This window comes from Heteronotia binoei, chromosome 12 (genome assembly GCF_032191835.1).
Source record: "Heteronotia binoei isolate CCM8104 ecotype False Entrance Well chromosome 12, APGP_CSIRO_Hbin_v1, whole genome shotgun sequence".
NCBI lineage: Eukaryota > Metazoa > Chordata > Lepidosauria > Squamata > Gekkonidae > Heteronotia > Heteronotia binoei.
This window is the reverse complement of record NC_083234.1, coordinates 72612145-72636683: the sequence shown is the minus strand read 5'-3', so window position 1 is coordinate 72636683 and position 24539 is coordinate 72612145. Positions and strand designations below refer to the sequence as shown.

At 50.1% G+C, this 24539-nt stretch overlaps 1 protein-coding gene and 1 non-coding gene across 2 annotated transcripts; both read right to left on the bottom strand.

The window, feature by feature from the left end:
* Positions 1-290: 290 nt before the first annotated feature.
* Positions 291-357, bottom strand: TRNAL-GAG (transfer RNA leucine (anticodon GAG)). The gene has a single exon. It is a non-coding gene; the product is annotated as a tRNA-Leu (tRNA).
* Positions 358-9340: 8983 nt separating this feature from the next.
* GFI1B (growth factor independent 1B transcriptional repressor) lies at positions 9341-23964 on the bottom strand. The gene is made up of 6 exons (XM_060250640.1): positions 23829-23964; positions 21198-21341; positions 18709-18950; positions 12907-13044; positions 11867-12032; positions 9341-9524 (listed from the first exon to the last, which is right to left on the bottom strand). Exons 1-6 carry the CDS (start codon positions 23947-23949, stop codon positions 9346-9348), a joined length of 990 nt encoding a protein of 329 aa, XP_060106623.1. The 5' UTR covers positions 23950-23964; the 3' UTR covers positions 9341-9345.
* Positions 23965-24539: the final 575 nt, after the last annotated feature.

Below are 24539 nucleotides of genomic sequence, written 5' to 3'. Positions count from 1 at the left end.
GCGGCAAAAACAAAGCCGAGCAAAGCTGGGATGTAGCGACCCATGGAGTCTGAATAAAACTTCGTTGGTGTTAAAGGTGCTGCTGGACTCTTTGTTCCATGGAGTCCTTGGTTCAGAGGTCACCTTTGCCCCGGCTGTCGTTCAGAGGAACATATGAACATCTGAAGCTGCCCTACACTGAATCAGACCCTCAGTCCATCAAAGTCAGTATTGTCTGCTCAGACTGGCAGCGGCTCTCCAGGGTCTCAAGCTGAGGTTTTTCACGCCTACTTGCCTGGACCCTTTTTAGTTGGAGATGCCAGGGATTGAACCTGGGACCTTCTGCTTCTCAAGCAGATGCTCTACCGCTGAGCCACCGTCTCTCCCTAGTGAGGAAGGGCTTGCACTGTTGAAATGACTCCCTTAAGTGCTGCCGGTTTCACAACAGCTAGTCTTTTAGGTTAGAACATTCCAAACGCTTCAACTCAGCAAGATTTACAATGGTCTTGAAAGGTAGGCCACTGGGAATGTCTCAGTATTGCAAAGATATTGGATATTGGATTTGTATCCCATCCCATACCCTGAATCTCAGCGTCTCAGAGCGATCACAATCTCCTATACCTTCTCCCCCCCCCGCCCCCAAACAGACTCCCTGTGAGGTGGGTGGGGCTGAGAGAGCTCTCCCAGAAGCTGCCCTTTCAAGGACAACTCTGCGAGAGCTTTGGCTGACCCAAGGCCATTCCAGCAGCTACAAGCGGAGGAGTGGGGAATCAAACCCGGTTCTCCCAGATAAGAGTCTGCTCACTTAACCTCTACACCAAAGAGGGCCATATCGCGTGCACACTCGGGGAGTAACAGCTTGTCTCAAACTGCTTAAAGACTTCTAGGCGGAGGCAAGATTTGAACAAGAGACTTTCTGGATAATCACTAGCGCCAGATGGGATTTAAGCACAGCTGGATTTCTCCGAATGGGAGGGCCCCTAGAGAAGCCGCTGCTCTCTCTAGTTAGCAAAATTGTACGACTAGTGACAAATGAATGTTGCATCCGCGTTCGGCTGGATATTGCACTACTGTTGTGGGACAGCAATCTTGAGCGAGCGTCTTATCCACTCAGGAAAATCCAATTATGAATTATTTCTGTAGCATTACAGTGGCACAATGTTCAGCAGTGTGTGGGGGGGGAGCGTAGCCTGAATCCCTGCTACTGTGAGCCTTAGGTGGGGGTGATGTATCAGTCCAGAAACTCATTTCCATATTAGGCCACGCCCCCTGACGCCAAGCCAGCTGGAACTGCATTCCTGTGCATTCCTGCTAAAAAGAAAAAGGCCCTGGTGTCAATGGATGTGTTAATTCATTATTCCACCGGCATGTTTGTCAAAGGGTAAGGGATACATGCATTATTCTGTATAGGGGCGTGTTCACAAAAATACAGTACTGTCAATCTAAATCAAATGTCAAATCTAGTGCCAAACACTGTTGTGTGTGTCTCATGAGGACTGGAGAACTAGAACTCGGAACCCCATAGGGCCCGGTTCTCTGCCAAACGCTAGATTTCAGCGAGAGGCGGGTGAGGCTGAATAAAAAGAGGAAAAGTGCTTGCTTTAGATGCAGATTGAAAAGCAAGGCTATCGTAGTCCTCATTTCTCTCTCCCACCTCCCACCCCCCCGTTTATGTAAATGACTGATAGCGATGGAAATCTCCCAGACAGAGGTGCTTTTGAAAGCAGAACAGCCAGGTGTCTGATTTGCTTTTTTATGGCGAGGTTTACAGATTTTCCTTGGCTTTGCAGGCTGCAGCAAGTATTTCAACAGAGGGGTTCCTGTGAGAAGGGAAAATGAGAGGGATGCGGCCAACCAGGAGCCATGGAACCAAAGCTGATGTTCTGTGGAGTTTAAGGTAGCCATCCTCCACGTAGGGCCTGGAGGTCTCCCAGAATTACAGATGAGAGATCAGTTTCCCAGGAGCAAATGTCGCGCTGATGTGACACCCTACTGAAGCCCCTCCCCTCCCCAAACCCTGCCATCCCAAGGCTCCGCCCCCAAAACTGCCATCCTAATCCAAAACTGGCAACTGTGGTTTTACCTGGCTATCATCAATGTGTGTGAGTGTAATGTGCCTTCAAGTTGCAGCCAATTTATGGCAATTCCATAGGGGTCTCAAGGCAATGGACGTCCCGAGGTAGATTGCCATTGCCTGCCTCTGCTGGGGTTGCCAACCTCCAGGCGGTGGCTGGAGAGATCCTGGGATTACCACTAATCTCCAGGCGACAGAGATAAATTCACCTGGAGAAAATGGCTGCTTTGGAAAGTGGACTGTACAGCATTAGACTTTGCTGAGGCACCTCCCCTCTTGAAACTCTGCCCTCCTCTGGTTCCACGCTCAAAATTCCCAGATAGTTCCCAACCCGGAACTAACCACCCAAACAGCAACCATGAACTTTTTTGGTGGTCTTCCATTTGCATATTAACCAGGGTCGACCTTGCTTAGCTTTCCAGATAGAATGAGATCTAGCAGCACCCTTTCCCAGATTTCTGCCTCATTGTCAGTTTCACTCAGAAAGGAGAGCGCTGGACCTTCCACAGGGTTGCCAGCCTCCAGGTGGGGCCTGGAGATCTTCCGCTTTTACAACTGATCTCCAGCTTGCAGAGACCAGCTCCCCTGGAGACAATGGCTGCTTGGAAGGGTGGACTCTCTGGTCTTGGGCCCTGCTGAGGCCCCTCCCCTCCCTAAACCCCGCCTTCTCCCAGTTCCACTCCCAAAGCCTCAGGTATTTCCCAACACAGACCTGGCAACCCTAACCTTTCGGGATTTGTCAGATTCCAGATCAAGGATTCTAGAGCCACCTACCTTTTGGGTGTCCACGTACCCAAGCCAGCGTTCCCTCTAAGCCAGGGGTGTCAAATTCCTTTGTTATAAGGGCCGAATCTGACATAGATGAGACCTTGTTGGACCGGGCCATGTGTGTCAGGCCCAAGTATTTTGATATAAGATGGCTGAACAAATGTTAGATCAATGCTCTGGTCCTTCTCCATTATTTACAACCTAGCAACCACGTCCGCCTTGCCATCTGGCAAAGAATGTTTATGTTAAGAAGATAGAAGAAGAAGATAATGGATTTATATCCTGCCCTCCACTCCGAAGAGTCTCAGAGCGGCTCACAATCTCCTTTACCTTCCTCCCCCACAACAGACACCCTGTGAGGTGGGTGGGGCTGGAGAGGGCTCTCACAGCAGCTGCCCTTTCAAGGACAACCTCTGCCAGAGCTATGGCTGACCCAAGGCCATGCTAGCAGGTGCAAGTGGAGGAGCGGGGAATCAAACCCGGTTCTCCCAGATAAGAGTCCGCGCACTTAACCACTACACCAGACTGGCTCATCCAGTTACTGGGATGGCATGCTGTGTCTGAAGAGTGCACTCCCTAAATTTCACCAGCTCCTTATCAGTTCGCAATGTGGTGTTAGAGTGCTTTTGTAGTGCAAATGAAAGTTACTGCTGTACCCTTTGAACCTTAGATTTGAATGAAGCGCCTTTTTGTAACGGTTTATGATACCCTATATAGAACCATGTGACCTCTGGTGCCTCAGTATTTCCAAGGAGCACGTTCCTTGGGGGCACCTTTGAATTCCTAAATAAACCAGTCAATTTGAAACAAAACAAAGGACTTCATTATTGGGAATCTCGGGGCTTGACAACGTGTACCTATTTATGATTAGGCAGCAGAGATATAAACTTTATAAAAGACACAGACAAACACAACATTTTTTTTTTTTTTTTTTAAATCCTTAATATATTAGCAGTCGGTCTTAAAAGTGCTTTCTTTGTCTTTCTCCCATGGGATCCAGGGAACTGGGCAAAGGAAGCTCTGGCTCTTTCCTTCCTTCCCCAGGGGACCAGGAGGGGGAGGAGCCTCAGCCAATAGAAAGAAGAGAGGCTTGGCTCAGTAGCTCTGCTGTGCAATTGAGAGAGCCTGGCAAAGCAAGCTCTCCCTTCCTACCTTCCTCCCCAAGGGAGGAGCCAATGGAGAAAATTCAGGTTTTGCTCTTTAGCTCCTGTGCTATTGAGCAAGCCTGGCAAAGCAAATTGTTATGCAGAAGGAAGCACGAGAGAGGGAGAAGGAAGCCAATCCAATCCAAATACCTTTATCGGCAGGCCTCAAATTCAGTCGGAGCTCACAGGAGCGCAACTCCTGAACCTTTCTGAGAGTTCCTCCTCCTCCTTCTGAGAGTTCCACCTTCTTGTCCATTGAAAAGTATGCGCAGCTGCATAACAGTCCCTGGATGAGCTCCACCACCTATTTTTCTACAAATGACCGCTGTTTATAGGCATAGAAGGAGAAGGACGCAGACAACAGCCAGTTTCTCGGGGGCCTGATTCAGCCCCTGGGCCACATGTTTGACACCCCTGCTCTGAGCTGTGCGGTGAGCGACCGCTCATTAACACAAGACTTTGTCAGATTCTCGCTTGGCAGCCATCTGGAGCTGCCCATTGCAATGCTCTGCTCATTCTTGTCTGCTCAGTAGGGAGGGGAAATTTAGAGGGAACCTTGCCTAGGTCAAGGCTGTAGAGACAGTAAGACAGATCATTACACCCCAGTAATAATCCACACGCAAGCACTGAGCTCACAGCTGCACAAACAGACACTTGTAGATCTTGCTATTAGTTGGTTTATTCAAACAAAATATTAGTTTGTTGCAATAAGCATAAATAGCTATTTACAGCATCCTTCGAGGAGCTCCCCAAACTGAAGCCTGCCAGGGCACTCCTCTTTTGGGATGCAAGTGCTATATCCTGGAGCTGCTAAGGCATTTGAAGAAGACTGCAGATTTATACCCCGCCCTTCTCTCTGAATCAGAGACTCAGAGTGGCTTACAGTCTCCTATATCTTCTCCCCCCACAACAGACACCCTGTGAGGTGGGTACATTGAGAGGGCTCTCACAGCAGCTGCCCTTTCAAGGACAACTCCTGCGATAGCTATGGCTAACCCCAGACCATTCCAGCAGGTGCAAGTGGAGGAGGGGGGAATCAAACCCAGTTCTCCCAGATAACAGTCCGCGCACTTCACCACTACACCAAACTGGCTCTCCAAACTGCAAAACAGCCTAATACGATCCCCTTTGTGGAGCATAGTTACACTGCAGAATTTACAGGCTCTTTTTGGAGTTTTGCAAGCAGGGTTTGGGAATCTTGAATACAGGATCCTGGGATTGCCAGCTCTGGGTTGAGAAATCCTGGCAATTGGGGGGCGGAGTCTGGGGAGGGCAGGGTTGAAGGACGGCAGAGAACTCAGCTGTGTATAGCGCCCTGAAGTCTACCCTCCAAAGCAGCCATTTTGTCCAGGGAAAGTTGTCTCCGTCATCTGGAGGTCAGTTGTAATTTCAGATTTCCAGGCTCCACCTGAAGGTTGGTAACCCTCAAGGATCCTGGCCAAAACTACAATTCCCAGAATTCTGTGGGGAAGCCATGGCAGATATAAATGATAAACGTAGCAGTTTATTCTTGGACTGCTGCTCAGCCTGCCACATTCCTGGTAGTTGCTGGTTTGAACAGACATGTTTCTGTCAGGTACCCTAAGGCATGCTGGGAAAATAGGGCTGCCAACCCACAGATCAGGGCTGAGATCTCCTGGAATTACAGCTGTTCTCCAGACTATGGGGTAGGGATACCATTCCTCAGGTGGGGGATTCCCTGCTTCTGCAGGCTCCTGCCCATCACCGGCCAGTTGGCCAGCAGGAGGAAATCCCCCCCACAACAGCGACACAGTGTGCAACATGCTGATATTACACAGAAGTACATCAGCACATCGGTGATGTTGGGGCAGATGCTCTGCTTTTTGGGCAAAACTCTATTGTACGAGGCCAAGTTTACCATAGAGATTTGCCCCAAAAGCAGAGCGTCGCCCAAGACGTCAGCATATCACACAACAGACCTTGTGTCTCAGACTCTCCCATGTTGAGGTGGGGGGGATAGATAGGTGGGCTGTGATTTCCTTTGAGGAAATCCTCAGTTCAGCCTAAAGCCCCTGCTATTCCTGCCCAGGAGTTAAGATCACAGGGAGCAAGCCCTCTTGACTGTTCCATCAATTAAAGAAGTTCATTTGGTGAGTATAAGAGACAGGATTTTTTTGGTAGCAGCACCATGATTATGGAAAAACCTCTCTGGGGTGCACATGGTTCCCTCACTTTCAATCTTTATTAGGCGTTTAAAAGGTGGGTGGTCCCTTTAAATGCGATGACCAGAACTCCCTTTAGAGTTCAGTTATGTTTGCAACAACCTTGTTCCTGGCTCCACCCCCAGTGTCTCCTGGCTCCACCAGGGATGGTGGCTCAGTGGTAGATCATTGGCTTGGTAAGCAGAAGGCCCCAGGTTCAATCCCCAGCATCTGCAACTAAAAAGGGTTCAAGCAAGTAGACATGAAAAACCTCAGCTTGAGACCCTGGAGAGCCACTGCCGGTCTAAGTAGACAATACTGACTTTGATAGACCATGGGTCTGATTCAGTATAAGGCAGCTTCATATGTTCATATATGTTCATATGTCTAAGGGGAGGGTATGGTGGCTCAGTGGTAGAGCATCAGCTTGGTAAGCAGAAGGTCCCAGGTTCAATCCCCGGCATCTCCAGCTAAAAAGGGTCCAGGCAAATAGGTGTGAAAAACCTCAGCTTGAGACCCTGGAGAGCCACTGCCAGTCTGAGTAGACAAGACTGACTTTGATAGACCAAGGGTCTGATTCAGTATAAGGCAGCTTCATATGTTCATATATGTTCATATGTCTAAGGGGAGGGTATGGTGGCTCAGTGGTAGAGCATTGGCTTGGTAAGCAGAAGATCCCAGGTTCAGTCCCCAGCATCTCCAGCTAAAAAGGGTCCAGGCAAATAGGCGTGGAAAACCTCAGCTTGAGACCCTGGAGAGCCACTGCCAGTCTGAGTAGACAATACTGACTTTGATAGACCAAGGGTCTGATTCAGTAGAAGGCAGCTTCATATGTTCATATATGTTCATATGTCTAAGGGGAGGGAACGGTGGCTCAGTGGTAGAGCATCTGCTTGGTAAGCAGAAGGTCCCAGGTTCAGTCCCCGGCATCTCCAGCTAAAAAGGGTCCAGGCAAATAGGTGTGAAAAACCTCAGCTTGAGACCCTGGAGAGCCCCCGCCAGTCTGAGTAGATAATACTGACTTTGACGGACTGAGGGTCTGATTCAGTATAAAGCACTCATAAAGCACTCATATGTTCACCCCCTATATCCCCAGATATTTCTTGAAATGGCAACCCTACTCCCAAGTGATGTCAGCACATCATACCATGTCCTCACCCAATCGTGGAATGCCCCCCAAACCCTCCTGCCAGTGTGACGAAACCCTGTTATGGAAATCGGTTCCCCTGGAGGATCTGGCCAGGGCCAGTGTGTGGGAGTAGGCAAAGTAGGCAGTCGCCTAGGGCGCCACCTGGCCTAGGGGGCACCACTAGGCGCCCCCTCCCTGACGCATGACTCTGGCTCCCGACCGCTGTCCCCTCGTCCCCTCCCATCACCAAGCGGCCCTCAACAAAGCCAAGCCACCCCCCTCTCCCCGATGTGTGACTTGGCCTCCCACCTCATCCTATCCTGCCACCCTCCTCCCTGACATGGCCTGCAAGCGCTTATTCTCACAATTTTTTATAACATCACATTTTTTTGAAAAAATTAAAATTAAAAATCGGTAAATTAAAAATGTGAAAAGTTGCAAGTTTGACGCTCTTCAATTTCCCTATGTTTTTTTTAATAAGGGGGGGGTGCTAGTGGGTGATTCACCTAGGGCGCCAGAAAGCCTAGCACCGGCCCTGGATCTGGCACCTTCAGAGTGTAGGTGGATGGCATCACATCCCTGCTGAGCTCTCCCTTTCCAAAATCCCACCCTCTGCAATCTGCAGCCCCAAATCTCCTGGAATCTCCCAATCTGGAGCCGGCAAGCCTCCTGGGACAGCACTGGCCGCTGCCTCATCCAGGCACCTCTGAGTCCCCCTGCGACATGAGACTGGTCTCTTTCCAACCCGCTGGCAACGGTGAGGCTAAAAAGCAGGGCTTCTTTTGAGCAGGAGCGCACAGGAACGCAGTTCCGGCTCAAAGAATAGTCTCTGGCAAAGGGAAGGCACTAGATAGCCACATGCTCCCGAACTGTGCACTCCATCCTCTCTGACTCCAACGGGCTTGCGAAGAGAGCGAGAGATGCGGAGCCACCCATGAATACCCCTTCCTGGGAGAAGCTGCCATCGGGCTGTATGATAGGGTTGCCAATCCCCAGGTGGGGGCAGGGGATCCCCCGGTTTGGAGGCCCTCCCCCCGCTTCAGGGTCGTCAGAAAGCGGGGGGAGGGGAGGGAAATGTCTGCTGGGAACTCTTTTATTCCCTATGGAGATTTATTCCCATAGAAAATCATGGAGAATTGATCCACGGGTATCTGCGGCTCTGGGGGGGGGCTGATTTTGGGGGTAGCGGCACCAAACTTTCAGTATAGCATCTAGTGCTTCTCCTCAAAATACCCCCCAAGTTTCAAAAAGATTGGACTAGGGGGTCCAATTCTATGAGCCTCAAAAGAAGGTGCCCCTATCCTTCATTATTTCCTGTGGAAGGAAGGAATTGAAAAGGTGTGCTGTCCCTTTAGATGTGATGGCCAGAACTCCCTTTGGAGTTCAATTATGCTTGTCACAGCCTTGATCTTGGCTCCACCCCTAATGTTTCCTGGCTCCACCCCCAAAGTCCCCAGATATTTCTTGAATTGGACTTGGCAACCCTACTGTATGAGAGCAGACCTCCATGAAATGCCGCAGATGGCACCGTACTGTTTTGTGTCAATATGCAAAAAGTAGCCTACTGAATGGGTGATGTCACTTCTAGTGATGTTGGGGTGTGTGGCCTAATATGCAAAGAAGTTCCTACTACAAAAAAACCCCTTCCTTTGCATATTAGGCCACACACCTAATGTAGCCAATCCTCCAAGAGCTTAGAGGGCTCTTCCTACAGGGTCTACTGCAAGCTCTTGGAAGACTGGCTACATCAGGGGTGTGTGGCCTAATATGCAAAGAAGTTCCTGCTACAAAAAAAACCCCCTGATGTAGCCCATCCTCCAAGAGCTTACAGGGCTCTTCCTACAGGTAGGCACTTGGAAGATTGGCTACATTAGGGAGTATGTGGCCTAATATGCAAAGGAGTTCCTGCTACAAAAAAAAAAGCCCCGGTTGTAATAGCTGCAGCTGGCAACCCTGGCTCTGAAGGCCTGTCAGATTAGCTTCTTTCTTCCTCTTCTGTGTTGAGGAGAATGGTGGAAGGTGCCGGGCAGGTCCCCTCCGGTCTTTGTAGGTTCAGGCGGGTGGGCTCTCCGAAGGGAGTGTTCCCTCTCACTTGAGGCTGTGCTGGCTCTCCCGATGCCGCCGCAGATCCACCTTGCGCTGGAAGCCTTTCCCGCAGAGCTCGCAGCTGAAGGGCTTGAAGCCGGTGTGCTTGCGGCTGTGGGTGATGAGGTTGGAGCTCTGGCTGAAGGCTTTGCCGCACACCTGGCACTTGTGCGGCTTCTCTCCTGGACCAAGAGAAAGGAGGCAACAGAGAAGCACGCGGTCGTTACCATTCGGGTGCTTTTTTAGAAAGCAGTAAAATGGCTGCTTTAAAAAGGATGGGAAAAGCATCGTAATACATCGTGCCTTGCTGAAGGATGCCAGCTTTAGATTTCAAAGATATTGGGCCTTGGAGTGGTGCCATTCCGGAAAGGCAACCTGCTGGTCAAAAGCGGAATCACGACAGGGCTGGTTCTCCCACCAAAGAGGCCCCGCGCCAGAGTTTCTGACTCCATAGGTCGCTGGGCTTCTAGCTCCCTATTTCCTCTTTTTAACTGATCCTCACCAAAGAAGAGCATTCATGCTGGCTAGATTCAATGCATTACCATCGGCCAGCCTTTTTGGAAGATACCACAGAATCCCCCACAATCTTAGACGATGCCCTTGTAGCCAAGGAGTCATCGAAACGGTCCCTCATGCTCTCCTGGACTGCTCTTTCTATAGCAGCCCACGAGCAAAATACCTAGATGCACTGCTCTCCGACCCTCAAGGCCTTTCTGACAATGCCAAGGTCCGCTTTTTACTCCACGGGAACCACAACTTTGTCACCACTCGTGTCGCTTGCTTTTTACAGGCTGCGATCCCAATTCAGAGAGGCTTTTACTTACGCGTAGCCCACAGCTATTTTATGTCGTTTAACTTTTGCTGGACTTCAAGGTTTTATTATATTCTATACTGTTACTGTTGGTTTTAAACTATACTGTATTCTTACATTAATGCCAATAAAGGTCTAATGAAATGAGGTCGCTGCTCCCCTTGCCCCGTGGCACTGAGGGCAGGGCAGCAAGGGAGGCTCCAAGTGCCTCAGAGTACACTGCCCAGGGGTGGAATTCTAGCAAGAGCTTCTTTGCATATTAGGCCGCACACCCCTGATGTAGCCAATCTTCCAAGAGCTTGGAATTCTAGCAAGAGCTTCTTTGCATATTAGGCCACACACCCCTGATGTAGCCAATCTTCCAAGAGCTTGGAATTCTAGCAAGAGCTTCTTTGCATATTAGGCCACACACCCCTGATGTAGCCAATCTTCCAAGAGCTTGCAAGGCTCTTTTTTGTAAGCTCTTGGTGGATTGGCTACATCAGGGGTGCAGCTAATATGCAAAGCAGCTCCTGCAAGAATTGCACCCCTAGCACCGGCCCACCGTTCTCACCTTCCCTGGGTCTGTGCTTTGGAACTGGCGACCAGGTGGCGTGTGTGCAGTGTACTCCATGGACTCTGCCAGGCAGGCTGCAAAGAGCACACTGCGCACACGCAGCCCGGCCACTTTTGCCTTCTTGAACGACTGGGCAGCATGGACGCAGTATGATCCATGGAGCTTGCCTTCCCGAGGAGCACATGCACCACTGCGGCCTGCACTGCCCCACTGCTCTTGTTTTCTGCGTCTGTGCATGGGAAGGCAAGAGCGGCAGGGCAGCGGGGACACCCCAAGGTGTGTGCGGTGGGACTGATGCCCCCTAATGGCCAGGTGGCGCCCTAGGCAGGTGCCTACTTGGCCTACTCGGACACAATGAGGAAGGTCCTGATGTACTCCAGAGGCTGAGCTCACTCAGAACCATCATCAGCCCACGGCCTACTCTTGGGGCTGTGCCACCGCCAGGCATGTCCAAGCTCACCCCCTGGGGCAATGCAGTCCCTAGTGCAGGAGTGTCAAACATACGGCCTGTGGGCCGAATCAGGCCCCTGGAGGGCTCTTACTAGGCCCGCGAGCAACTCACGGGAGAAATACAAAGACAGCACCTTTAAGACCAACAAAGTTTTATTCTAGTGCAGGGGTGGCCAAACTGCAGCTCGGGAGCCACATGTAGCTTTTTCACACATATTGTGTGGCTCTTGAAGCCGTTCCCCTCCACTGGCTAGCTTGGAGAAGACATTTCTCTATTTAAATCACTTCTCCAAGCCAAGCCAGCTGGCAGCTTGGAGAATGCATGTAAAGTTAAAGTTGCTTTCTTTCTACCTCTCTCCCCCTCCCCCACCTATTTGCCTCCCTCCCTCCCTTCCCTCCTCCCTTCCCTTCCTTACCTCCCTTCCTTACCTCCCTTCCTTCCTCCCTTCCTTCCTCCCTTCCTCCCTTCCTTCCTTCCTTCCTTCCTTCCTTCCTTCCTTCCTTCCTTCCTTCCTTCCTTCCTTCCTTCCTTCCTTCCTTCCTCCCTTCCTTCCTTCCTTGTGGCTCTCAAATATATGTTGTTCATGTCTTGTGGCTCTCCAACATCTAACGTTTATTTTATGTGGATCTTATGTTAAGCATGCTTGGCCACCCCTGCTCTAGCATTATTTCCTTCCCCCACCTCCATGCGTGGGGCTTTCCCTCACCTGTGTGAATGTAGGTGTGCTTCTTCATATCCGACTTCTGGTGGAAGCGCTTCCCACAGTACTGGCAGGGGTACGGCCGCGTGTCCGAGTGGATCAGGAGGTGGGTGGACAGGGTCGAGGACCGCTTGAAGGTTTTCCCACACATTTTGCACTCAAAGCTTCTCTCCTGAAGGAACACAAGATCAGCAGAGGAGGTTGGAATCCTCGTCCGCTAAGGGAGAGACAAGGAACACCCTGAACTCCAGGGGAGGGCACCCAGGCTCCAACCTTCAAGTGTGAGAGAGAAGAGGGAATTCTGGGAAGAGCCTTGGTTTGCCAATCTCCAGGTGGGGAGAGCAAACACTAGGAATGAAACCGTGTAATTACTATGCCCAGGGGTGAAATTCTAGCAGGAGCTCCTTTGCATATCAGGCCACACACACCCCTAACGTAGCCAATCCTCCAAGAGTTTACAAGGCTCTTTTTTGTAAGCTCTTGGAGCATTGGCTACATCATGGAGGTGTGGTCTAATATGCAAAGGAGCTCCTGCTAGAATTCCACCCCTGACTATCCCACAATAACGTTGACTTGACTGTATTTGTCTCTACAATAATGAATGTGAACAATATTTTGCGATTGAATGCATTCGGTGGCCACGTATTATCCCATTCAATTTAAAGCATCTTAAATGGTCCGATGGAGTCAGTTACAAATAAATGTTCATAGGCTTGTCCATGGAGTTTCACAATGAAGAACGACTGACGGACGACTACAGTGAAAACAGCAGGCAAAGGGATGTATTACTTGTCTAGCCTACAGTACAGATCCAAAAGTCCCAAGGTTCAGTCAAGGATTCATAATGTTTTGGCACCATGCAACATTTGTAATGTGGCTGGAAGAAGACCTCGTGATCGAAACATGCTCAGCCATAACCCAGGGAGCACGTTGCATGGAGCCAGAGCCACCTGGCTTTGACCTGGGTGACGGAGATTTTAAAAGGGAAGGCTGGAAGAAATGCCACCAGGAACAGTCCAACTATTCCTCCCTGCCGCCCATCCCACCTGCAAGTGGATGTTGGTGTGCTGCTCCAAGCTCACAGCATGCCCAAAAGTTTTGCCGCAGACCTCACAAGCAAAAGGTCGCGTGCCGCTGTGCGATCTTCGGACGTGGACTTCCAGACCGTGAGGAGTGGAAAAGATCTGTTAAAAAAAAAAAAAAAAGATGAAAGGGGCTGCTTTTCAAATGACGGCATTTCCACTTGCTTGTTCCACCTTCATCTGGCAACCAGATTTCTCAGAAGTGAATCAACCGGACGTTGAAATAGCGGAGTTTATTTTTAAGATACCCTCCAAAATTTCACAGATGATAACAGGGATACATTTATCCTACTCTCTTCCTCATGCCAGCTCTTGCTGTGGAGGTTAGGGTTGCCAGCCTCCAGGTGGGGCCTGGAGTTTTCCCAGAATTATAGTGAATCTCTAGAAGGCAGAGATCAGTTCCCCTGGAGGAAATGGTACATTCTGTGGCAGGGGCGGCCAAACTGTGGCTCGGGAGCCACATGTGGCTCTTTTACGCATATTGTGTGGCTCTACCTCCTTCCGTCCTTCCAACTCTCAAACATCTGATGTTCATATGTTGTGGCTCTCAAACATCTGATGTTTATTCGATGTGGCTCTTACGTTAAGGAAATTTGGCCAGCCCTGCTCTGCGGTATCGCATAAAGAGGAGATGAACTTTGGGGGTGGAGCCAGGAGCAAGGTTGTGACAAGCATGGTGAAGGGAGTTCTGGCCATCACATTTAAAGAGACCGTGCTTATTTTACATGCCTTCCCTCCATTGGAAATAATGGAGAATGGAGGCACTTCTTTTGGGACTCATAGAATTGGACCTCCTGGTCCAATCTTTTTGAAACTTGGGACATTTTTTTGAGGAGAGGCACTAGATACTATGTGGAAAATATTGTGCCTTTACCTCAAAAACAATCCCCAAAGCCCCAGATACCCACGGGTTGATTCCCCATTAAGGAACTTCTCATGCCTCCTCCATGCCAGCCTCAGTAATCCTCCATTTCAGAGAAGTCAACACTTTTAATTCCTTCCACATTTCAAGCACCAGTTCCTTACTCATAAGAAGAGTGTTTATGTGAGCACTATAAGCACTTTCTACCGTAAGCACTTTCTGCCTTTCAAGTTTGGAGTTTGGACTGCATAAATTTCCATGGACTTTAGGAACTTACCCACCTAAAAATGTATTTATGAATTGTTGTATTGAAGTCTTGGTTAGAAATAGTTTGGAGCTTTAATACAGAAGAGATTTACAATTCTGCGGAGGAGGCATTTTTGGTAGATCGCAGAAGCTAAGGAGGGTCAGCCCTGGTTAGTACTTAGATGGGAGACCACCATGGAAGTCTAGGGTCACAACGCAGAGGCAGGCAATGGCAAATAAGGTTGCCAGGTCTTACCTCGCTCCCGGTGGGAGATGATGGCACGTGGCATGATGACATCACCTAGAAGTGACATCGTCGTGCCGGGCACATCGTGTGGGGGATGCTCTATCATCTGGGAGAAAACCTCTATGGTTATCAGAGTTTTTCCCAAATGCTAGAGCAGGGGTGTCAAACATGCAGTTCGAGGGCCGAATCAGGTCCCCAGAGGGCTCCTATCAGGCCCCTGAGCAACTGGCTGTCATTTGCTTCCTTCTCCCTCTCTTTTGCTTCCTTCTGCATCACAACTTGCTTTGCCAGGCTTGCTCAATCACTCAGGAGCTACAGAGCAAAACCTCTATTTTCTCCATTGGCTGAGGCTCCTCCCTTGGGGAGGAAGGGGGGAGGAATAGCTTGCTTTGGCAGGCTCTCTCAATTGCACAGCAGAGCTACTGATCCAAGCCTCTCTTCCTTCTACTGGCTGAGGCTCCTCTCCCTCCTGGTCCCCTGGGGAAGGAAGGAAAGAGCCAGAGCTTCCTTTGCCCAGTTCCCTGGATCCCATGGGAGAAATACAAAGAAACCATCTTTAAGACCAAAGAGTGGCCTTTTTGAAGCATGTTTTAAGTTTTTTAAAAATATATATTTGTGTTTGTCTGTGTTCTTTATAAAATTTATATCTCTGCTATCTAATCTTAAAGAGGTACACACGTGGCGTGGCCCAACATGGCTCAGCCCAACCCAACATGGCCTGGCTCAACAAAGTCTCACTTATGTCAGATCTGGCCCTCATAACAAACGAGTTGGACACCTCTGTGCTAGAGCATCCCCTGTGTGACATGCTCAGCATGATGATGTCACTTCCAGGTGATGTCATCATGCTGGGCACATTGGGCACACTGGTGCTCTTTGGAGGCGGGGCTTCCCCTGCTGGCCAGTTCCCTGGTGGTGGGTTGGAGGCCCCGAAATCGGGGGAACTTCCGCCGGGGTTGGGGGGATGGGGACTCTAATGGCAAACCACACCAAACATCTCTTGCCTTGCAAACCCTACAGGTTCACTGGAGTCAGCTGTGACTTGACAGGGGAAAAAATACTACAATAGGATCCCAAGTAGCCACTTCCTCCAGGCGAACTGATCTCTATAGTTTAGGGTTGCCAAGTCCAAGTCAAGAAAAATCTGGGGACTTTGGGGGTGGAGCCAGGAGACATTGGGGGTGGAGCCAGGAACAAGGGTGTGACAAGCATAAATGAACTCCAAGAGTTCTGGCCATCACATTTAAAGGGACTGCACATCTTTTTAAACACCTTTCTTCCATAGGATAGGAGCACCTTCTTTGGGGGCTCATAGAATTAGACTCCCTGGTCCAATCTTTTTGAAACTTGGGGGGTATTTTGGGGATGGGCTCTGGATGCTATAACAAAAATTGGGGGCCTCTACCTCAAGAAACAGCCCCCCCCAGAGCCCCAGATACTCACAGATCAATTCTCCATTATTTCCTATGGGAATGAGTCTCCATAGGGAATAACAGAGTTCCCAGCAGACATTTCCCTCTCCTCCCCCCGCTTTTTGATGACCCTGAAGTGGGGGGAGGGCCTCCAAACCGGGGGATCCCCTGCCCCCACCTGGGGATTGGCAACCCTACTATAGTTATAATTCCCTGAGATCTCCAGGCCCCATCTGGAGACTAAAGACAGCACAACCGAAGTTATAGTGACCAAATAACTAAGAATGTATTGAAACAAAATCATACAAATATGTTCAATAGAAGACTAAATAGCAATAGCAATTCCCCAAAAGTTTCACAATTCCATCCAAGGAGTCCCAATGAACAGGAAGTCGACTTGATTATTCCTGCTTCGAAGCCTCTTCTAGCAAAGGGGGCTCCAGCCACATCTCTCAACCAAAGAAAAAAATACCAAAGTGTTTCTGATGCATCAATAAGTCGCAAAAAGCTGCAAAACCCACAAGGTTCTTTTTCAGCGCTTCCAAAGGCTGCACGTAGAATTCCCACTGGACAAATGGGACAGAAAGTCTCCAGTAAGATTTCAAAACGGCACTAAACTCCAAAAGGCTTGTACGATTTTGTTTGATATCTGTATGCTTTCGTTTCAATACGTTCTTAGTTATTGGGTCACTGTAACTTCGGTTGTGCTGTCTTTCTCCTACAAGTGACCTCTCTCCCTTTACCCATCTGGAGACTGGCAACCCTCGTTGTGTGTGGAGTAGGGTTGCCAAGTCCAATTCAAGAAATATCTGGGGACTTTGGGGGTGGAGTCAGGAGACTTTGGGGGTGGAGCCAGGAGACATTAGGGGTGGAGCCAAGATCAAGGCTGTGACAAGCATAATTGAACTCCATAGGGAGTTCTGGCCTTCACATTTAAAGGGACGGCACACCTTTTCAATGCCTTCCTTCCATAGGAAATAATGAAGGATAGGGGCACCTTCTTTTAGGGCTCATAGAATTGGGCCCCCTGGTCCAATATTTTTGAAACTTGGGGGGTATTTTGGGGAGAGGCACTAGATGCTATGCTGAAAATATGGTGCCTCTACCCCAAAAAACAGCCCCCCCCAGAGCCCCGGATACCCGCAGATCAATTCTCCATGATTTTCTATGGGAATAAATCTCCATAGGGAATAACAGAGTTCCCAGCAAACATTTCCCTCCCCTCCCCCCGCTTTCTAACGACCCTGAAGCGGGGGGAGGGTCTCCAAACCAGGGGATCACCTGCCCCCACCTGGGGATTGGCAACCCTAGTGTGGAGGCATCTCATGAGGGGTTAACAACACCTTTTCAGACCAGGGGCGGGGTTGCAATTCCCCTGGCAGAGCACCTGCTTTGCATACAGAAGACTGACAGACCTTAAGGCGGCAACGGCTATTCATCCATGTCCTGCTCTCCCAGAATTCCATTCTCCTTTGGCTTTTTATTCTCTGTCCTAACTCAGGCAGAGAGCTGATCTCTCTCTGTAAGAAGCATCAGTCATCATTGAGGAATGTCCTAAGCTCATCATGTCAACAACACCGCTTTCTGCTAACTTTACGTCCAATTTCTACGCCCCATGAAGAATGTTTGCCACACTTGAGGGGTCGTGGCTCAGCAGGAGAGCAGCTGCTTTGCATACAGACAACCCCTGTACAGTCCCTGGAATCTCTAGTGAAAAGGATCGGGTGTGCGAAGGGAACAGGTAGTCGCTGAAATCAAGGCCTTCATCTGAGTGAGTGTAGACAGTACTGATCCAGAGAGACAAAAACTGACAGAGAGTGACAAATAGTCATTCATATCAAGGAAGTGTAAGGATCAACCAAGCTCATAAACTCTCCCATGTCCCCTGCAGGATGGTGGAAAGTGCTGCCAACAGAGTCAGCCCATCCATTAGGCAGCCCTAGGTGGCTGCTGAGGTCGCGGCCCTGGGGGGCACCAATTTGGTGCATCTGACAAAGAGAGCTGTGTTTCTCAAAAGCTTGTGCTACAATAAAATTTGTTAGGCCGTTTTCCCACTAAGCTTACCTCGGAGCGACGTCCCTCTTCGCCGCGCAGCGTCTGCGCGGATTTCCCACCAACTGCTCCGAGGAACCAGGAAGTTCCCGACCTTTTGCGTCGCAAATGGAAACCGCTAAAAACCAGTTTACGTTAGCGATGCAAAAGCCGCGACTCTACTTGGTTCCTCGGAGCAGCCTCGGAGCAGTTGGTGGGAAATCCGCGCAGACGCTGCGCGGTGAAGAGGGACGTCGCTCCGAGGTAAGCTCAGTGGGAAAACGGCCTTAGTCTTCAAGGTGCTCCTGGACTCTTCTCTATATTACTATACTGCCCAGAGTTAAACTTTTTTTTTGCAGAGTGTTTTTTTTTACAGAAAAAGCCTAGCAGGAACTCATTTGCATATTAGTCCATACTCCCTGAAGTCACCATTAGGCCACACCCCTGACACCAAGCCAGGCAGAACTGCATTCCTGAGTGTTCCTGCTCAAAAAAAGGCCTGTTGTTGGTCTTAAAGGTGCCACTGGAATCAGACTTTGTTCTGAAAAGGACACACTCACATCTCATGCTAATAAACCCAGTCCAAGGCATCCCCAAAGGGCCCCCCTCCCAAAGCAGAAGAGGGAGAAGAAGACTGCAGATTTATACCCCGCCCTTCTCTCTGAATCAGAGACTCAGAGCGGCTTACAATCTCCTATGTCTTCTCCCCCCACAACAGACACCCAGTGAGGTGGGTGGGGCTGAGAGGGGCTCTCACGGCAGCTGCCCTTTCAAGGACAACCTCTGCCAGAGCTACGGCTGACCCAAGGCCCTTCCAGCAGCTGTAAATGGAGGAGTGGGGAATCAAACCCGGCTCTCCCAGATAAGAGTCAGCGCACTTCACCGCTACACCAAACCGGCTCTCCAGTTTGGGAGGGAGTTGACCACGAAGGAAGGCAGCTCTTGTGCCACTGGGGGACCTGACTCACTTTGTCACAGATCACGCAGTGGTAGGTCTCCACGTCCGACGAATAGCGCAGGCTGTAATCAAGCGGGGGCTCCAGGCTGGGGAGGAGGTGGCTCCCATAGAGGCTGATGGAGCGCTCCAGGAAAGCAGAAGACAGGGGCCGGTAGGCATACGGAGGAGGGAAGGCGTCCCACGAGAAACCAGGCTTGTGGTCGGAGGCCCCCCTGTCCCTCCCAGGGCAGCCAACACTGTCGGGTTTCAGAGCTGGAGAAAAGAAACATATATTGAGGGGTCTGGAGACCAAGTCCTATGAGGAAAGGTTGAAGGAGCTGGGGATGTTTAGCCTGGAGAGAAGGCGGCTGAGAGGTGATAGGATCACCATCTTCGCAGTACTTGAAGGGCTGTCATCTAGAGCAGGGGTGGCCAACATCTCCAGATTTCTTTTGCCTACAACTCCCATCAGCCCCAGCCGTCAGCCATGCTGGATGGGGCTGAAGGGAGTTGTAGGCAAAAAACATCTGGAGAGCTACCGTTGGCCACCCCTGATCTAGAGGATGGTGTGGAATTGTTTTCTGTGACCCCGGAAGGTAGGACCGGAACCAATGGGTTGGAATGAAATCAAAAGAGTTTCGAGCTCAACATGAGGAAGAACTTCCTGACGGTTTGAGTGGTTCCTCAGTGGAACGGGCTTCCTCGGGAGGTGGTGGGCTCTCCTTCCTTGGAGGTTTTGAAACAGAGGCTAGATGGTCATCTGACAGCAATGAAGATCCTGTGGATTTAGGGGGAGGCAGAGGTCGCTTTGTAGGAAAAAAGGTGGTGGAGCTCATCCAAGGATTGTTATGCAGCTGCACCTACTATTCAATGGAAAAGGTGGGAAGGAGAAGGTGGAACTGTCAGAAAGGTTCAGGAGCTGCGCTCCCGTGAGCTCCCGCTGAATCCGAGGCCTGGGGGGAGTTATTTGTGAGTTTCCTGCATTGTGCAGGGGGTTGGACTTGATAATCCTGGAGGTCTCTTCCAACTCTGTGCTTCTATGATATTGCATGACTTTTGGGGCTTTTATTTGTATGTGGACATGTTATCAAAGAATGGCTGTTAAGCAATTCTGGAGCCCTGGGCCAAATTTCAGGGTGGGAACCCAGCACCGTTGCCATCCCCTGCCTGCACAGCCTGGTCCACAGATGCCACAGGGACAAGGTGGGTTGACCGAGATGGACTGTGAAACGGCACAGTGAAAGCTCACATTTTTAAAGCTTTCCTGCAAAAGGAAAAATTCAGCAAGCAAATGACCATATGATAACATTAGGGTTGCCAATCCCCAGGTGGGGGCAGGGGATCTCCCAGTTTGAAGGTCCTCTCCTCGCTTCAGTGTCATCAGAACAGGGGAGGAGGAAACTGTCTGCTGGGCACTCCATTATTCCCTATGGAGCCTGATGTCCATAGGGTATAATAGAGAATTGATATGTGGGTATCTGGGGCTCTGGGGGCTGTTTTTTGAATTAGAGGCACCAAATTTGCAGCATAGCATCCAATGACTTCTCGAAATGCCGTCCAATTTTCAAAAGGATTGGAGCAGGCGGTCCAGTTCTATGAGCCACAAAAGAAGGTGCCCCTATCCTTCACCATTTCCAATGGAGGAAAGACATTTAAAAGTTGTGTGGTCCCTTTAAATGTGATGGCCAGAGCTCCCTTTGTAGTTCAATTATGTTCGTCACATTGGCTCCTGGCTCCACTCTTAAAGTCTCCTGGCTTCACCCCCAAATTCTCCAGATATTTCTTGAATTGGACTTGGCAACCCTACTGCTCACACATTTTTGTCTTAGCTCACAAGAAATGGCCCCAGAGCAAACTCATTTATGCAGTAGCGCACAGCTTTAATGTTAGTAGCTCACAACTTTAATACTAGCAGCTCATGAAGTAGAATTTCTGCTCACAAGACTCCACAGCGTAGAGGGAACATTGCTCCTCAACAAGACTTCCTATAAGCGGTGGAGTCAAAGAGCCCCGTGGCACAGAGTGTTAAAGCTCCAGTACTGCAGTCCTAAGCTCTGCTCACGACCTGAGTTCGATCCCAGCGCAAGCTGGATCGGGTAGCCGGCTCCAGGTTGACTCAGCCTTCCATCCTTCCGAGGTCAGTCAAATGAGTTTCCAGCTTGCTGGGGGGAAAGGGTAGATGACTGAGGAAGGCAATGGCAAACCACCCCGTAAAAAGTCTGCTGTGAAAACGTTGTGAAAGCAACGTCACCCCAGAGTCGGAAACGACTGGTGCTTGCGCAGGGGACCTTTCCTTTCTTGTGAGCAAAAATCCTGCTTTCTGGCATGAAAGCTCACACTAACTCCGCTTAGAGGGAGCATCGCACCTGACCAAAGTGGTACAGTTCATTCTGTCGCTTCAGGACTCTGGCACTGATTTCTGCTTCTGTTATAGGCCAGCCACATAGAAGGGCCCTGAGCCCTGGCCTTGAATGAAAGAGGTTGCCTCCAAGTTAAGGTCGGAGGCTGGCAGATGCTTACCTGGTACTGGGGGCTCTGATGCAGGCGACATGCTCGGAGCAGAGAGATTTTCTTTTGCGGTTTCATCGGGGTCCTGCGTCTCTTTAAGAGGAGAGAAGTCTCGATCATGTGTGCCGCCCAAGGCCTCGGATGGGTCCCTGCCATCTGTAAGAACATAAGAGAAGCCATGTTGGATCAGGCCAATGGCCCATCTAGTCCAACACTGTGTCACACAGTGGCCAAAAACGAAGCCCTTCCACTTTGCCCCGCCCGCCCAAGCACCAAGAATACAGAGCATCACTGCCCTTGACAGTTCCAATAATATGCGGTGGCTAATAGCCACTGATGGACCTCTGCTCCATATGCTTATCCAATCCCCTCTTGAAGCTGGCTATGCTTGTAGCCGCCGCCACCTCCTGTGGCAGTGAATCCTACGTGTTCGGTCACCCTTTGGGTGAAGAAGGATTTCCTTTTCTCTGTTCTAACCCGACTGCTCAGCAATTTCATGGAGTGCCCACGAGTTCTCGTCTTGTGAGAAAGGGAGAAAAGGGCTTTTTTCTCTACTTTCTCCATCCCATGCATAATCTTGTCAACCTCTATCCTCGTGTCATCCTGCAGTCAACGTTTCTCCAAGCTAAGGAGCCCCAAGCGTTTTAACCTGTAGCTGTGCCATCAGAGCAGAATAACAGCCAGCTTCCTCTGACCAACAAAGGGGTGGGGTGGGGGGTGAATCCAAGGCAATTAAACCAACCAAGCAGAAATCTCCAATGGAAGTTTAGAATATTAAGCGGCCAAAGGTTTAAAACATCAATCGCTATAGACAAAAGTACATCTGTTTCTTACTTTGGAGGTGGAACCAGGAGACTTTGGGGATGGAGCCAGGAGACTTTGGAGGTGGAACCAGGAGACTTTGGGGATGGAGCCAGGAGACTTTGGGGGTGGAGCCAGGAGACTTTGGGGGTTGCGACAGGAGACTTGGGGGTGGAGCCAGGAGGCTTTGAGGGTGGGGCCAGGAGCAAGGGTATGACAAGCATGACTGTACTCCAAAGGGAGTGCTGGCCATCACATTTAAAGGGACCACACACCTTTTAAATGCCTTTCCTCCATTTGGAATAATGAAGGATAGGGACACCTTCCTTGGGAGGGTCATAGCATTGGACCCCCTGGTCCAACCTTTTTGAAACTTGGAGGGTGTTTTGAAGAGAGGCACCAGATGCTATGCTGAAAATTTGGTGCCTCTATCTTAAAAAAAAAAAACAGCCCCCCCCAGAGCCCCAGATACCCAAAGATCAATTCATTCTAGCCTATGGGAATTGATCACCATAGAGTATAATGGATTCCAGGAGGTTGGCCACCCTACTGAAAACCACTGCTGTCAGTATGGATTGAGGAGATCTTGCTTGACCAGATCTCAGGCTCATTTAATCCTGGCCTCCTGTCAACCTTACAGGTGGGATCAACACCACCCCCTGCTGTTCCCCCTTGGTATCTGGTATTTAGAGAGAGACTGCTTCTGTCTATGGATGTTCGATTTGTCCAGGGCTTTTTTTCGTAGCAGGAATTTCTGCATATTAGGCCACACCCCTCTTATGTAGCCAATCGTTCACGAGCTTACAGGGCTCTTCTTGCAGGGCCTGCTGAAAGCTCTTGGAGGATTGGCTACATCAGGGGGTGTGGCCTAATGAGCAAAGGAGTTCCTGCTACAAAAAAAGCCCTGTATCGTTGCTGGAAGCCATTGACAGACCTATTCTCCATGAGCCTGTGTTGAATGCAGCCGCTAAAGCCCCCATAAGGGAATGTTTCCTTGCAACCAATTTTGGCATTTCTGCAATCACTCCGGGCAGTGCTTGAATTTGGATACAGAGCCTTGAGACTCTCGGCTTTTCAACGTAACAGTGCAATTTCCTCATTGCTGTGGTGCCAGAAGAGATCTTAAGAAACACTCTGTGCACATGTCAGCGTTGATTTTCAGTTGCTTCTGCTCTTCCCCAGGATTTCCCTACATATTATGCAAAACAAAGGCAAATGCATCCAGGCTGGGTGGATGGGATTCTTGGGGCAGGATTCCTCTATCACAGACAGGGCCCCGGACATGAGAGAAAGGAAGATATGGGCAGATGTGAATATATATGAACATACGAAGCTGCCTTCTGCTGAATCAGACCCTCGGTCCATCAAAGTCAATATTGTCTTCTCAGACTGGCAGCTGCTCTCCAGGGTCTCAAGCTGAGGTTATTCACACCTACTTGTCTGGACCCTTTTTAGTTGGAGATGCCGGGGATTGAACCTGGGACCTTCTGCTTACCAAGCCAATGCTCTACCACTGAGCCACTGCCCCTCCTCAGAACATATGAAGCTGCCTTATACTGAATCAGACCCTCGGTCCATCAGAGTCATTATTTTCTACTCAGACTGGCAGAGGCTCTCTAGGGACTCAAGTTGAGGTTTTTCATGCCTATTTGCCTGGACCCTTTTGAGTTGAAGATGCCGGGGATTGAAACTGGGACCTCCTGCTTACCAAGCAGATGCTCTACCACTGAGCCACCGTCCCTCCCTGATGTGCTTGTACCAAGCAGAAACAGGCAGGATAGGAATGGGGGATTCTCTCTCTGCACAGCTAGAATGGCTCTATTGGAAAATCATCTGGCATACCTGCAGAACAGGGCGCCGCTGTGGCCAGATCCCACATCGGCACAAGAGGGTCCTCATCCACCGAACGGTACGGGTGATGTGAATGGGCCTTCTTACTCTTGACCAAGAAAGACCGTGGCATTTTCCGTTTAGGGACAGAGATCCAGTAAGAGCTTAAGGCTGGAATAAGAAAAAGAACCACAAACTTTACCCCTAGTCCCTCTCAGTATAAATGAATCGTCGTTACTTCTCATTTGCTGGTAAACCACAATGAGGCCTTATTCATTAGAGCAGTACGGGGCCGGATTAACAGTCCAAGTAGGCACTGGCCTATGGGCCCCCATGCCTTTAGGGGATCCAGGTTGGCTTCTCCCCCTGGTTTCCCCCCTGCTTGCAGCCCTCCCAGCCTGCACTCTCAGCCAGCAACTGAGCCATTCTTTGCCCGACTTGCCTGGTGCAGCTGCTGCCGGTGTTGTTGCCAAGTTTGCCTCTCTCTGCCTCTCCCTCACAGCTTTGTCAAAGGGGCTTTTGAGAAGGTGCCTGCAGGCTGCAGTGGGGGGGCATGGGCAGCGGGGCAGGCAGTCTGACTCTGAGATCATTTAAGAGGGGCCCCCCAAGATTTTGACTGCCTAGGGGCCTCCAGAGGGTTTAATCCGGCCCTCAGCAGTAACGCCACGGTTCATGCTGTAGGAGAACTGCTAGTGTTTCTCTAATTAATCTCAAACGTCCATT